Source organism: Zootoca vivipara, chromosome 3 (assembly GCF_963506605.1).
Source record: "Zootoca vivipara chromosome 3, rZooViv1.1, whole genome shotgun sequence".
NCBI lineage: Eukaryota > Metazoa > Chordata > Lepidosauria > Squamata > Lacertidae > Zootoca > Zootoca vivipara.
The window spans coordinates 116,943,259-116,957,487 of NC_083278.1; the positions used below are offsets into that span (position 1 = coordinate 116,943,259).

The window sequence follows — 14,229 nt, forward strand, 5'->3', positions numbered from 1 at the left end:
CTCTCTACATTGTAGAAAGGTTTAAATTGGTTGCCCAAAGCAGAAAATCTAAACCACTAGCATTTCCTCCAACATTTCTACGATGAAAATAGGGACGTCCTATTCCATAATAAAAATAAAATAATTATTATTGTACCCCGCCCATCTGACTGGATTGCCCCAGCCACTCTGTATATAAACCAACGTATATAAAAACATAATAAAACATTAAACATTTCAAAACTGCTTTCAGATGTCTTCTAAAGGATGGAAAGTTACTTATCTCCTTGGCTTCCCTAGTTCCCGAGGGGGGGGGTAGCGCTTTCACCTCCATGGGGGCAAAGGAGAAGCAGTGGGGCATTGGAGGTGTAAATAAATGGCTATCAGAGTTTGAAAAGCTAGCTGATCAATTTTGCTGACTTAATTAAACTAAATAGTTTTAACTGGATTTTGAAGAAATGTGCAATTAATTGTTGCTGAAGTTTATTGTGCTATTATCTTCCTTTGGGGGTCACAGAAACTGTTATTCTGAATAATGCTTTTAATAGGGTAGGGTACGGGGAAATTGGGGGTAATTTTATGGAACCGAGGGGGTGGGGCCCTGAAAACGTTTGGGGACCCCTGATCTAGAGCTTCGCCCTGGTTTTGAACATCTGCTTAGCTGGCCGAGCCCTGGCCATCGTTCTCCTCCCATGGACGGGCAACACTGCTGATAATGTGAAACCCGCAAAGTGTGCGCCGCAGCCATGGGTTGGAGAGCAAAGTCAACCAGAGAGAGCAGGTTTTGTTCTTGTGCTGGCTATGCAGCAGAGATGAAGTGTTCGCAAGGGTTGCCTGGCAACAGGAAAATAAAAGGGAGCACTGGCAACAGCAGCGGCACTGCCAATTTACAGCTGAGCAAGGATATGCGCCACGTGGGGGGGAAGTGGCTCAGGTGCACACTCCACCCACAGGGTGTCGCCCGCCCAGCTGCCCCTGGGAAGTGCAACTGGAAAGCAAACCTGGAGATGGTGATCTAAGCTGTGCATCTTGCATTTCCAGAGGCCAAAGCAAACATCCTTCCCGAACATGCTAGCAAGCACAATCGCATGGCGCCATTCCTTTCTATGCTCCGAGAACGAGTTATTCGCTGCTCGTGAAAGACAAGGCGTATACCCACCCCCAGTACCAACACTGTTTGCTCTCTGTGTGTGTTTTAAAAACACTCACTCCAGGAGACCAAAACTTGCTTGTGAGCATCCTGCATCACCTAACTGACCGCAGTTGGAGACAGAACGCGGTGCTAGGTAGCCGTTTTGTCTGAGACAGCATAGCTGTTTCCTAACATTCTGTCTTCTGAGGAAGCACAGATCTCCCATTCTTGCCATTCGTTAAAAAAAACACCCAACAAGCAAATAAACCTTCATCCTTTTATGAGCAGTCATCTTGAGAGGTGGATAAAAATATTTCAATTTTTTTATCTGATTTTTTTAAAAAATATTAACACTAAAGCTTTTTTTTTAACATTAGCCCTGCCATGCCCGGATAACCTCTAACTCGGTTAATATCTAAACAGAATATGTGCCTCTGCCACATACACCGAGTTTAGAAGAAGCTTTCCTTTGTAAATCAAAAACCAATTTGAGCAGTTGATCAGACATGAATATTTACGCTCTAGAGGCCAAATGCAGGCAATTTCATTTTCGTCGGATGAAAACAACCTGCTCTAGTCTGCCCTGCTTAGTCTATCTCTCAGATCTCGCTTGGATCTCTCAGTCGTGAGACAAAGATAGGGGTGGGGCTGAGCTAAGTGAATCTCAAAGGACAGGCTGCTTGCAAAGGCTGCTTGGGTGTGGGGGCCATGGAGTGCTTGAATATTCCCTCCGGCTCATACTGCATCATAGGTTTTGTAGTGTTTAAAAATACCAAAAACCTCTTTCATCTGTCTGATGGTTGTGGGATCAGCTTGGCAGCGGAAGAAATGGTCAGAAAGTCTGCATTCAACCTCAGTTCTGCTATCTGTGGATTTTGGCAGCAGCAATACAGGAGCGCATCAGAAAAGGCCCCTTGTTGCGTAATTCTCCAAACAGGAGTGCCAATATCCCAGATGTGGTGACACTGACAAAATGAGGGGCTTTGGGATTTAATGGGCAGGAACTGCTAAGGCTAGGGATAATTCCTAAAGATTTCCATACACGTTTATAATGCCACAGGGCTGAGCTCCCTGTCCTGCTAACTGGGACAATGATAGGAACTGACTTTTCTGGGTTCTGTAGCGAAGCTGCTTCCCCGCACTGACTTTCAACACAGCTCTCCTGTGCCTTGCTTCAGGGTGAAAGATGGAGCTGGCAGGCTGGGGGTGCAGTTGCTTAACATGTCAGAACTAATGCTGGGCCGACTAGGCTGCCTATTTCCCTAGCAGGTTAAGCATGACTTTTAAAGAGACATTTATTTGCTCGGGCCCTTTGGAGGGAGTTGAGTCTGTTCGTTTAATTCATCTCAGTTTCAAATTCCTATGAGGTTTTAACGTTTCTTGATTTTTTTAAAACTGCATGGTTTTACATCATGTGGGTATACCAACCTGTGATCTTTAGGCACCAGGCGAAAACGTCCCTCTTCAACCAGGCCTTGGGCTGGTTAACATCCTATACCCTTTTAAAGGGGTGCTGTGGGAAGGTTTTTGTTCTGTTTTTATTCTCTATTTCCTCTTTTCTATAATGCATTTTCATGTTGTGAACTGCCCTGATGAAGGGCGGCATGCAAATTTAATAAACAAATAAGGGTACTTTAGCAATTGACTGATGAGGATGATAACTCACAACAAAATGGGAATGGGGTGGTCGAGAGACAAGACTACAGCATGGTGAAAATCCCTGCACAGTTGTGAGTTTCAGTGGCTCATCGTTTCTAAGGCTGACTACCTCAAAGGGTCATTGGGAGAAGGACTGTACAGTTTAAAAACAGCTTAGTTTATGAACAACTTGGATTAAGAACGCTGCAAACCCGGAAGCAGGCGTTTTGGTTTGTGAACTTTGCCTTGGAAGCGGAACTGTTGAGTGTCTTTCATTTGTAAATTGAGCCCCCGGCTGCTATGGGAAAGCATGCCTTGGTTTAAGAACACCTTGGATTAAGAACAGACTTCCGGAACGGATTCAGTTTGTAAACCAAGGTACCACTGTATATTTTGTCTATTGAAAAATGCCATGGATCCTTCCCTGAGGTGCCACAGATGCACCTACCTGTGTCAGGCTGGAAGGGGCTTGGTCCAGGTACTGCCCCCCTGCCTTGCTCGGAAGGCAAACCAGGGTGAGGGCTGCTGCCGTTGGTTGTGGGGAAAGGCGCCGTCCTGAGCTGAACCGGCTCCAGGGGGTCGCAGAATTCGAAGGGGGACCGGCCGGCCTGCATGCCCTGCCCACCGTTGACAGCTGGAACACAGAAGTAAAACATCAGAGATGGTGGCTGTGGGCCCAGGAGTAACTAACAGGGATGTGAGATGAGGATCAAGCTGGCACCTGGGTTGCAGAAACCTAAATGGGCTCATTCGGGACAGTACAGTTGCTCACCCTCCAGGAACCTCACTACTAAGAATGGCCATGCTAACGCGATGTGTTTCAAATCAACAGTGAACAATGGCAAGGGATATCCATGCCATATACAGCAGTGTTTCCCAACCCTTTTACTTCTCTTGTGATCTGTTTTCTTTTCTCAGTCACTTCTCTCTTCTCTCTGTGGCCCCCTAGTCTTGTGCTGTGGCCCCCCATTTATGCGATTTTCACCTGCGGCCCCCTGGAATATTCCTAGGGGGGGGAGGGAACTATATCCCCCCCCCTTTGAGAAACACTGCTGTAGAGTCTCCACCATGTGCTGGAGTTCTTGCACAGTCCACCAGAGGGCTCTCCTGTCCCCTCTTCTCAGAAACTACTCATCCAAATTAAATTGGCTTACTTTCTTCTTTTTTGGACCGCTGCTCTTGTCAGTTACTCTTTTCATGCAACTGCCACTAAAACACTCAAGTTGGTTTCAACCACAAGTCCACAAGCTGAAAATTCTGACTGCAAACTTTCACATTTTTTACTTCCCAACTCTATTTCTTCTTGTTTACCTTCCCAATAACAATTTATTTTGTTTGAGAGCTTCAGAAAAGGGACGCTAAGCATTTAAACAGACAAGCTTATTTTTTGCCAGATTGCCTGGAAATTTAACAAAACCACAAAAGGATTTTTTAAAAAAGAAACCTCAAATTTGAAAATTTCCAGAAATCAAAAAGTTCTTATTCAGATTTTTTTAAAAAATGTTGCCAACTTGAAAAGTGTTTTGGGTTTAATGGAATCTACTTGGTTGCCTTAACCAGATCTGGCCATATAGATATACTCCAATATCAACTTCCAATTTTTTTTGCTGTATACATTTCAGGGTCCACTCCAAACCATCCCAAAAGATCATTTTGTCTTCTGGGCCATCTCCAAGGCATGTGTAAGCTTTTGTATCACACAATGCTCTTTGCCAGGAAGAGCAGTTCTGTGTTAACTCAAAAGTTTGCACGCTCCCAGCCAATGAAAGCCCATTCCAATAATACAAGAATAAAAGGGAAAGTGATCACTGGTCAATGGAACTGACGGTCAACTTAAAAAACTTTTCTGCATCACTGAATCTCCAGCAGCACAAGGAGCCCAGTCAAGTCAAAACATGCCAATGACTTATGAATGGCCTTATAGTTGGCTTTTCTGCAGGCATTCAGATCCTTGGAATAAGGATTTTTAGCATGCAAGGAACAAGCCTGGGTGGAAAGCAGTTGCCTGACGTTTGCTCCAGGAATTTATCAGAAAAGAAGAAGAAGAAAAAGAAGAAGAGGAGGAGGAGTTTGGATTTGATACCCCACTTTATTACTACCCTAAGGCAGGGCCGGCTCTCGGGGTAGGCTGGGTGGCGCAGGGTGTGCTGTGCTGCGCCCACCAGGGCGGGGACGCCGGAGCAATCTCCGCACCACGGTGCCCAGGCGCCCAACATGCTTGAGACGGCCCTGCCTAAGGAGTCTCAAAGCGGCTAACATTCTCCTTTCCCTTCCTCCCCCGCAACAAACACTCTGTGAGGTGAGTGAGGCTGAGAGACTTCAGAGAAGTGTGACTAGCCCAAGGTCACCCAGCAGCTGCATGTGGAGGAGTGGAGACGTGAACCCGGTTCCCCAGATTACGAGTCCACCGCTTTTAACCACTATACCACACTGGCTGTGAGGGGATGCAAGAAGCAGTGCAGCTTGGGAACTGAGAGCACTCTTTCAGACCTCCTGACTATGGGAAGGCAAAGCTCCCTCCTTTGATGCGTCTCGTAGCTGTCACTCACAAACATCACCAGGGCTCAAGAATCTCCTCTCTTGACCTGAGGTGGGCTGTTCTCATCCGGTGGCTGTTGACCCTCTGTTTTAGGCGATGTTCAACAATGGTAAGATCAAGCAAATGAATGCTTCTTCCCTGTGAGTGAGTCCTTTTATTTTGGTTTAGAGCCAACATAGTGACTTCCAGACAATTTGGGGATGCAACCCCACCATCCCTCACCCCTGGCTATGCTGGCTGGGGCTGAAGGAGCGTCTCCACCCCCATTGTTCTGCCTGGACACTGAGGTCTAGCACCGAGGGCCTTCTGGCGGTTCCCTCCCTGCGAGAAGTGAGGTTACAGGGCCTACAGGCAGAGGGCCTTCTCGGTGGTGGCACCTGCCCTGTGGAACACCCTCCCATCAGATGTCAAGGCAATAAGCAACTATCTAACTTTTAAAAGACATCTGTAAGCAGACCTGTTTAGGGAAGTTATTAATGTTTAATACTGGTGTGTGTGTGTGTGTGTGTGTGTGTGTGTGTGTGTGTGTACGTTCATACATATATATTCATATTCGGTTGGGAGCTGCCCAGAGTGGCTGGGGAAACCCAGCCAGATGGGCGGGGTATAAATAATAAATTATTTCAATTATTATTCGGAAAGGAGAATTCCCACTGCCTCTTTCTCCTCAACCAACACCTGGCATTCAGCACGACAACGCAATGGTACCAGGTTCCAGTCCATCAGACACATTGTGAATAGCATGGATTAAGAGCATGTGCGAGAAAGTTAGAGCAGGTCCAGCCCTGGGAGTTATAGAAAGGGGAGAAAGAATTCACAAAAGTACGTACAGCTCATCCCCGTGGGAGTTCTTGCGGCGGTGCCAGGCTGGAGGGAGGGAGTCAGGATCTCTGACTTGATGGCAATGCCGCCACTTTCGGCCACCTCCGATCCACACAGTCCTGGCGGCAGCTGGGCTTTCTCCAGCGACGGCAGAATCTGGTCAAGGTCCGATGCAAACTGAAGGAAGGAAACAAGGCCACAGGTCAGCCATGGAACCTCTGAGGGCAGCCACGGGTGGAACAAGAAATCAACCACAACCCTTTTGCTCTGAGCTTGATGGCGCAAATTTGCAAAAGCCCTGAACAACTTGGGTCCCATTCCTTATGCTCCATCCTGATAAGAGCACTTCTGGGGGGTTCCCCACACCTCCCCACAAGTTCAGTTGGCCTTCACCAGAGACTGAGCCTTTAGCCCTGTCCTGTGGAACTCCCTGCCAGTAGAGGTTTGGCAGGAATAATCGCAGCTGGCTTTCAGTCATATTCGGGAAAACTGTGTAATTCAGACAGGCCTGTGAAATGTTCATTTTTTTAAAAAAAATCTATATTGATGTTTTTATGCTAAATACTATGCTAATTCAGATAGCTTCCTGGCTATGTTTCTGTATAAAGCTTCCAGAATGGCAAACAACCAGTAATAAAATTATAATAATGCAGCATAAACTTAAGACCATTGCGTCCATTTAGCTCACGGTTGTCTACAAGGATCAACATTGGCTCTCCGGGATTTCAGAGCAGGAGTCTCTCCCAGTCCTATAAGGAGATGCTGAGGATTGAACCTGGGACCTTCTACATGCCAAGCAGGTGCTTTACCAATGAGCTAAAATCCTTCCTCTTTCTTCTCTGCAAGTACAGTGGAACCTTCGTTTATGAACAATTTGGATTAAGAACGCTGCAAACCCGGAAGTAGGTGTTTTGGTTTGTGAACTTTGCCTTGGAAGCAGAACATGTTTCACTTCCTGTTGAGTGTCTTCCATTTGTCAATTGAGTCCCCCGCTGCTATGGGAAAGCACGCCTTGGTTTAAGAACGCTTTGGTTTAAGAATGGACTTCCGGAACGGATTAAGTTCGTAAACCAAGGTACCACTGTATTACTTTTATTTCAAACAATGCTAAATTAAAAAACAAGCAAAGTTCTGCATTGGAGGTCAGAAGCTGTTGTACATTCCACATGGAACACATACTGCAGAAACCCAGCAGTAATTTGACGTTTGGCTGGATGGCAACATACAGCCTCCAACCAGAAAAAAATAAATAAATTGTTTCCTTAAAGGTGCTAAGTGGAGGGGAGGGGGAAATGCTGTATGGAAGAAGCTGGGCCTGCAGTTACAGCAACCACGGGGTTCAGTTTCACCAGACTCTCTACTCCAGCAGTTCCCTGGACTGTTCCAGGCACACACCGTGCCTGGACAAATCAGATAAGTCCGCCGCCATAATGTAACGGAAGAAAAGGGGTGGGTATGCATTACGTTCAGTTTGATCCAGAGAGTGATAGCACATCACGGGCTCAAAAAAAAGTGAACATCCAGAAACATTCCGAGAGTGAAAACATTGGCAAGGTGAGGTGGGCTTTCTTTGAGCAGAAACTGTTCCAGTTTGGAAACAAGACATTTCAACTCTCACTCCCACAGAGCAAGATGTTTGAAATGCTGAATCAGTTGGTCTCTCCTCTCTCTCTCTCTCTCTCACACACACACACACACACACATTCACAGAGCGCAGCCCTATCTACCAGCTGGGAGTTCTGCATCCACTGTGCTCAGGGAAACGCAGGCACACATTTCTGGCTATTTGTATTCCGAAAAAATGTGAGATTGCTGGCTCGCCTTTCTGTACCTGGGCATTTCCTCTGAGGCCAACAGGGCCTAACTAGACCATAACATGATGGCCCACATGGAGGTTGCTGCAGGGCATCATCTCAAGAGATTCCCTCCTGCAGGAGAGAGAGATAGCAAATGCCTCGTCCACTTGCCACCCCGGCATTAAGAACTATTAAAAGTTACTTGCATTAAAAGCTACTTGTAATTAAAAGCTATTTTGAAAACCTGAACATCTTTTTGGTGGACTAGATTATTTTTTTAAAAAAATTGCTTACTCTGTTGGCTTAGCTACTTCCTTTAAAAAAAAATTTTTTTTAGATTAAATTTCCAAAAATAAAGAAAAAGGAGAAAAAAACAAGACAAAAAAAATGGGTGAAAGATCTTTGCCACAGCCGCTTTGTCTGCTAAGGGTGGGCCCTCGGATGGGTATTGATGCAGGGCAGCTATGTCTCATTGGCTCAGATCCAAGGTTCGTTCCCCACCCCCCACCCCTCTCAGATCAAAATTTCTCCACAGTTATTTGTAAGAAAAACTGCAAAAGACAGCCTTGTCTGCTTAGATTCATTCCATCCCTCCCTCCTCCCTGTCTCTTCACTGAGACATTTTAGCAAATCTCCTCCTCAAAGGAATAAGCTCTGGAAATGTACTTGAAGGTGGGAATGTGATCTAAGGAGACAATTAGAGGGGAAATGATATAATGAGGAACCAAGCCCATCACGGTGCCTTAAGAAATAAGAGTTTACTTGCATCATTTTGCTCAACAAGTGTAAAACAAGGCACTCCCCAGCCCTGGCTATTGCATGCTATACTACTGCAATCCCACCCCCAGCTAGAGTAGCCACGAGCTGAGGCTGATGCAGCTCAAAACTTCTGGAGGGCACCAGGCTGGCGAAGTTTGCAATAATGACTTGGGCGATTTGTATGCTGCTGTCATCGTGATGGATTGATGGAATGAATGAATCTTTACAGTGGTGCCTCGCTTAACGAATGCCCTGCAACGAAATTTCTGCTTAACGAAAGGTTTTTTCTAGCGGAGGTTGCCTCGCTAGACGAATTCGTTTTACGAAAAATTCGTCTAGCGAATCGCAGTTTCCCATAGGAATGCATTGAAATTCAATTAATGCGTTCCTATGGGCAAAAAAAAATATTCAATGCATTCCTATGGGACTCGCTAGACGAATTTTTCGTTATAAGAAAAGACCCGTGGAACGAATTAAATTTGTCTAGCGAGGCACCACTGTATTTGCGTCAGCCATTGGCCACAGCAATAAAACAACAATACGATATACAAAGAATAGAAATAAAAAGCCAGTTATATAAAATACATTTTAGGGTTTTGAATCAATAGTCAAAACTAGACCTTATTCTGATTGCCCCAGCTAAAAACCTTGCAACTTTTGCTGTCACCTGCTCATCTTGATCTGCCAGGAGAAAGGACACTGTGGCAGTGGCTGGGCGACTCGGAATGGACATTTGGAGGAGCTGGTTTACTTAGAAGTGCCACAGAAGCGCCTCTCTAAACAGGGATGTAGCTGCCATTTAGGCCACAGCCAGACTGGCATTAGGGATCCTGACTGACCATAAAGCACACCTCTCAAATGCGGCCTGCGGTTCTGCTCTCTGCATCTCAGAAGCAATAAAGAGCAAAGGTCCAGGAGGGGAAAAAAGCAAAGTCTTACAGAGTCATGGAAATCAGTGCAAAGGCCACCGAGTTTAAGCCTCTGTAATGGCAGGATTACAAAGGCTAAAAGAAAGCAACAGGGAAACAGCCCATCCCTGACAACGGAGAAAAAAATAACAAGAAGCAGAGATGTAGAGCACTTTCCAAACCAGGAGCAGCTAGGAGGGCGATGCTTTGCATGTAGAATGCTGCTGCCTTGCTGTTTTCTGGAGTAGCGAGGGGGAATCGCATTACCCTGATCCTCAAATCACCACACTATGAATTTCTGAGCCCTATTCAAGGCATCAGCATTAGTATCCAAAGCCCCAAACAACAGGAACCTGAGAGAGTGCCTTCGCCGTCCACAACTGCCCTGCCCAATTATTAAGGTTCTGCAAAGAATGCCCTGCTTGTTATTCCAGCTTCAGTTTCTGTGGGGCTGGCGGTGATGTGCAACAGAGCATTCTTGGTGGTGGCCCCCCAGTTATGCAGCTCCCTCCCAAATGACATGCAGCTGTTCCACACGTAGGCCTCGTTTAGGCGTTTTCTGTTTAACCTGGATCCTTGGAATGTAGCCAACCTTCTTGGCTGACTCTGTGTTTCCTTTCCCCGTTACTGCGGTTCCTATTCCGCTTTCATTTCTGACTATGTTTTTAACTGGTTTTTAAAATGTTTTGTAATGCTGTGCACGCGATACTGTATTGTCAGCCACTCTGCGGTCTCACTGGGAGGAAATGCAGGACTTACTGTAAGTACCAGGGGGGGAAACAATAACTAGAGAGATTTATGTTGTGCTTCCTCAGTGCTCAAAGCACTTCGCACGCCCTGTCTCAGAATATCACTGTAGGGAAGGCCAGGACAATTATTCCCCTATTGCAGAAGAGGGTTCATGGCAAACTGGCTCAAGGAGCAATATTTTCAGTTTCAAGTCTGTGCACATGTGTCTGGGTGTGCAAGGGTTGCAGCAAGAGAGGCAGTGTTGTGTAGTGGTTAGTGTGTCTGACTAGGAACCAGGAGAGCAGGGTTCAAATGCCCACTCAGCCATGAAGGTCACTGTGTGGTCTTGGGGGCCAGTGGATGCCTCTCAGTCTAGCCTACTTCACAGGGATTAAATGAGCACCTTGGAGAAAAAGGTAGGGTATAAATAGGATAGATGATAGATAGATAGACAGACAGACATATGATAGATAGATAGATAGATAGATAGACAGACAGATGATAGATAGATAGATACAAAGGTCTGCTCTTTGACAGACCCAGCACTGTGTTGGCAAACAACGTATTTTAAGAACATTCTGTTGTGGATCTAGACACCAGCGAGAGAAGTGCCCCCTGAAAATTTCTGCTTGAGTGGCTCTCTCCTCCAGCGACTGAGTTCATGGCACAGCTGAGATTCCAACTTGCTTGCGCAGTTATTATTCATTTATTTCATCCATTTATAACCAGTTCTTTAACACCAAAGGGGCTCCCGGAGCAGCTAACATGTACAAGGGTAAAAAAAGAAGAAGCAACCAGTTCAAAACACCCGCTCCCCCAGAGAGATAACTAGAAAGCAACTGAAGAGCACTAAGAATGCACAACAGCCCTCTGCACGAGACAAACCTTTGTCTGCACAAGACAAACATCGCCAGGAGGAGAGAGCAAGGATGAGCTGCTTGACCTGGCCTCCGCATAGAATCATAGAGTTGGAAGAGACTACAAGGGCCATCCAGTCTAATCCCCTGCCAAGCAGGAAACACCATCAAAGCATTCTTGACATATGCCTGTCAAGCCTCCGCTTAAAGACCTCCGAAGAAGGAGACTCCACCACACTCCTTGACAGCAAGTTCCACTGTCGAACAGCTCTTACTGTCAGGAAGTTCTTCCTAATGTTTAGGTGGAATCTTCTGTCTTGTGGTTTGAATCCATTGCTCCGTGTCCGCTTCTCTGGAGCAGCAGAAAACAACCTTTCACCCTCCTCTATATGACATCCTTTTATATATTTGAACATGGCTATCATATCACCCCTTAACCTTCTCTTCTCCAGGCTAAACATACCCAGCTCCCTAAGCCGTTCCTCATAAGGCATCGTTTCCAGGCCTTTGACCATTTTGGTTGCCCTCCTCTGGACATGTTCCAGCTTGTCAGTATCCTTCTTGAACTGTGGTACCCAGAACTGGACACAGTACTCCAGGTGAGGTCTGACCAGAGCAGAATACAGTGGTACTATTACTTCCCTTGATCTAGATGCTATACTCCTATTGATGCAGCCCAGAATTGCATTGGCTTTTTTAGCTGCTGCATCACACTGTTGACTCATGTCAAGTTTGTGGTCTACCAAGACTCCTAGATCCTTTTCACATGTACTGCTCCCAAGCCAGGTGTCACCCATCCTGTATTTGTCCCTTTCAGGTTTTTTTTCCCAACCTTACATTTCTCCCTGTTAAAATTCATCTTGTTTGCTTTGGCCCAGTTGTCTAATCTGTTAAGGCCATTTTGAAGTGTGATCCTGTCCTCTGGGGTATTAGCCACCCCTCCCAATTTGGTGTCATCTGCAAACTTGCTCAGGATGCCCTCAAGCCCATCATCCAAGTCATTGATAAAGATGTTGAATAAGACTGGGCCCAAGACAGAACCCTGTGGCACCCCACTAGTCACTAGGCCAGGTCATGATGGAGGGCGACTGTCTTCTGCAGGGGGGAGCCTGCTGTACTCACATAAGCTCCCCACTGCACACAGCCGCCCATGGAGGGTGAGGGAGGAGGTAAGGCTTGAGTGTGCTTTTTCCATGGAGAAAGGGACATCTGGAGAGGGCTCGGGAGGCACAGGAAGCAGAGAGGCAACATGGTGGTTCAGGCTTGGACCTGGAAGACCAGGGTTCAAATCCCCACTTGGCCACGGAGCTTGCTGGGTGACTTGGGCCAGTCACTCACTCCCAGCCAGGGAGGATCAACATTGGAGGAAAGGTTGGTTATAAATTTGACATAAACAAGCAAAACGGTAAAAGGTAAAGGACCCCTGGACAGTTAAGTCCAGTCCAACGAGACTGTGGGGTTGTGGCGCTCATCTCGCTTTCAGGCCGAGGGAGCTGGCGTTTGTCCACAGACAGCTTTCTGGGTCATGTGGCCAGCAGGACTAAACTGCTTCTGGCGCAACAGGACACCGTGAGAGCAGCCAGAGTGCATGGAAACGCCATTTACCATCCCGCCACTGTGGTACCTGTTTATTTATTTGCACTGGTGTGCTTTCTAACTGCTAGGTTGGCAGAAGCTGGGACAGAGCAACGGGAGCTCACCCCGTCGCGGGGATTCAAACCGCCAACCTTCTGATCGGCAAGCCCAAGAGGTTCAGTGGTTTAGACCACAGCGCCACCTGCGTCTCTAAACAAACAAAGAAACCAACAACTAGATAGGACTGCTTCCACAATGGGGTTTGCCCTCTCCTCTCCCTTGTGCCCCCTGAAATGGGCTCTAGGGGTGGGATCAGGAGAAACCACCTCCCACAGAACAGCCCAGGGAGGAGGGGGCTGTTCTTGTCTAGCCAAAATGCTTGCCCTGAAGAAATGATTGCCTTGGTGCGCCACTAAATTCCTCCCCAAGATTCTTTGTTCATCTAACTCAGTCCTGCGAATGGCTGCAGCTCCTTGGGACCTAGAAAGGACCTTACCCACCACTCCCTGATCCTTCTGAACTGGAGATGCTGCCAAGGGCTGGGGCTGGGGCTGGGGGACACCTGCATGCAGAGCAGGTACACTAAAGGCACAGTTGTGTTTCCTCGTCTAGGATATCAAAACCAAATGGAAGCAGGGCCAGTGAAGATAAATAGTGCAGCTGCTGAGCTTGACAGATCACAGGAGAGGCCTGAGCAAATCCGCACATTTCAGGATATGCAAAACCTGAGCTGTTAAATCTAACACTGAGCGCCTTGCAAGACCATAACTCTTCCCCTAAATATATATAATTTCAGGGGTTTCAGAAGCTTCCAAATCAGTGTATTTCAGGTGCACAGGTTCCTTCTGGCCAGCATGGCCAAAAATGCAACCAGCATGACAGGCTTCCTGGGAAACCACGGTGCCCCCAAAGAGATGGCCTTTGCTTCCGATTTAGCACTGCAATGGAACATGGGAAGCTGACATATAACGAAGCTCCGTTTACAAAGTCTGGGAAGAAACCAGAGAGAGCAGGCCGGGAGCAGCTGATGGGAAGCCGTCAGCTCAAGGGCCTTTTGTGGGACAGGATACAAAGAGAGTTGAAGCCCCTGTGCCGGATGGGGACACCACGTGGGGATTCCCAGATGAATGGGCCCCTTAATTTAATTAGGGCACTTTAGGGCATTATTTGTTATCTGAGGCTTTCCAAGGGGCTCTGGGGCTATTCCCACACAGAAGCCCCATTCTGACACAAGCCTGTAAGTGGTCTCGCACTTGAAATGTCAAACTCTCCCTGGTCTATTTGATAAAAAAGGGATTAACACAGCCTTATCCATGTTGTCATCTTCCTCAGCTGGAGAAGAAAAGAAAAGAAAGCGGTGCCCTCTCCTATTCATGGCCAATTGTAATGAATATTTATACGCCGAAATCTCTCTTGCAGGGAACCATCATTGCCATTTAATAACTCTATTGCAAGAGATAATGGTACCTTAAAGTTGCCGGTTCCCAGCCACTGA

General features: G+C 46.8%; 1 protein-coding gene across 11 annotated transcripts in view; it reads right to left on the bottom strand.

The window, feature by feature from the left end:
• The window catches only part of NCOA1 (nuclear receptor coactivator 1), a 268,356-nt gene that overhangs the window by 26,187 nt on the left and 227,940 nt on the right, over positions 1-14,229 (bottom strand). For all 11 annotated transcript variants that reach the window (XR_009557408.1, XM_060273185.1, XM_060273179.1 and 8 more), the window contains 2 exons: positions 6,119-6,287; positions 3,198-3,383 (listed from right to left, as the gene is read on the bottom strand). Coding sequence is in view for 10 of the 11 variants with exons in the window: in XM_060273185.1 (XP_060129168.1) it covers positions 3,198-3,383; positions 6,119-6,287 (355 nt within the window). In the remaining variant the exon portion in view is untranslated. The remainder of the gene's footprint in view (positions 1-3,197; positions 3,384-6,118; positions 6,288-14,229) is intronic.